At 42.1% G+C, this 1424-nt stretch overlaps 1 protein-coding gene across 1 annotated transcript in view; it reads left to right on the plus strand.

The window, feature by feature from the left end:
• Positions 1-1424, plus strand: part of CFAP61 (cilia and flagella associated protein 61) — a 399631-nt gene that overhangs the window by 292275 nt on the left and 105932 nt on the right. Inside the window, exon 23 of the mRNA XM_045295176.1 lies at positions 433-517. Coding sequence (XP_045151111.1) covers positions 433-517 — 85 coding nt within the window. The remainder of the gene's footprint in view (positions 1-432; positions 518-1424) is intronic.

A 1424-nucleotide genomic window follows, 5' to 3' on the forward strand; every position in this document is an offset into this window, starting at 1 on the left:
TGAAGTTGCACTTAGGTAGTGACTAGAACTGGGGTCATCGAGAAGGCTGCTGACTCACACATCAGGTTGTTGACCCTGGCTCAACTCCAACTGCAATTTGGGCCAGACTACTTTTACAATGACACTGAGGTTCCTCACAAGTTGGCATCTGGGTTCTAAGAGCAAAAGTCCTGGGAGAGAGAGAGAGAGAGGAAGAGAGAGAGGGAGAGGGAGAGGGAGAGGGAGAACAGAGAGAAAAACATCCTGGGAGAGAGAGAGAGAGAGAGAACAGAGAGATGAGTACAGGTGACAGGCAGGAATGATGTGACTTCTGTGACATCGCCTCCAAGTCAAGAAGTCTCGTTCATTTACACTACATTGTATATATTTATTAGAGACAAGTCACTAAGCCAGCCTATATTCAAAAGGAGTGGAATTAGATTTCGCTTATAGAGTTCCAAATTGCTAGAGTGTGACGATATATCTGCTGAAGGAAACGTTGTCAGTTTGATCTTACCAGACACTGCAGGAGAAAGAGGTAAACAACCTTGAAAACCCTATGGGGATGTTCTGCTCTGTCCTATTGTGTTGCTCTGAGATAGGATCAAGGTGAATCCCAGGAATGGGTAACGTTCCTGGGAGCTTGCCATGTGCCTAAAGCCATGCTACGTGCTTGTAGTACATTCTCTCATGACCTCAAATTGACATATAATTCACATACCATACAATTTAATGGTTTACATATTTTTTTGCGTGTTAGGCAATCATCACCACTATCCACTTTAGAACATTTTCTTCTTTCTTGTACTCATTTTTAGCTCCCTATTTTCCCACAACCTTCCCTGCCATGTTGTTGTTGTTGTTGTTGTTGTTGTTGTTGTTATTGTTGTAGGCTACTGAGTCAGGTCTAACCTATAGCAATTTTATGAACAACAGAATAAAACACTGCCAGTCCCTACACCATCCTCACTACTGTTCCTACTCTTGAGCCCATTGTTGCAGCCACTGTGTCAATCCATCCCAATGAGGGCCTTCCTCTTCTTCACTGCCTCTCTACCAAACTTGATGTCCTTCTACAAGGACCAGTCTTTCCTGACAACATGTCCAATCCTTGCCATCTTTGCTTCTAAGGAGCATTCTGGTCAGACATCTTCCAATACAGATTTATTGTCCTTTTAGTAGTCCATGGTACTTGAAATATTCTCCATAAGCACCACAATTCAAATGCATCTATTCTTCTTCTGTCTTTCACATACATGTGTAGTAGTGGAAAATACCATGGCTTGGATCAGGCACACCTTAGTCCTCAAAGCAATATCCTTATTTTTCACTACTCTAAAATGGTCTCGTGCAGCAGATTTTACCAAATGCAACTCATCTTGTGATATATCCCTGCCATAACCCTAAGACATCTATTTACTGTGTCTATAGATTTACCTATCCTA

This window comes from Echinops telfairi, unplaced genomic scaffold (genome assembly GCF_000313985.2).
Source record: "Echinops telfairi isolate 266 unplaced genomic scaffold, ASM31398v2 ScPeMD7_5592;HRSCAF=6446, whole genome shotgun sequence".
NCBI lineage: Eukaryota > Metazoa > Chordata > Mammalia > Afrosoricida > Tenrecidae > Echinops > Echinops telfairi.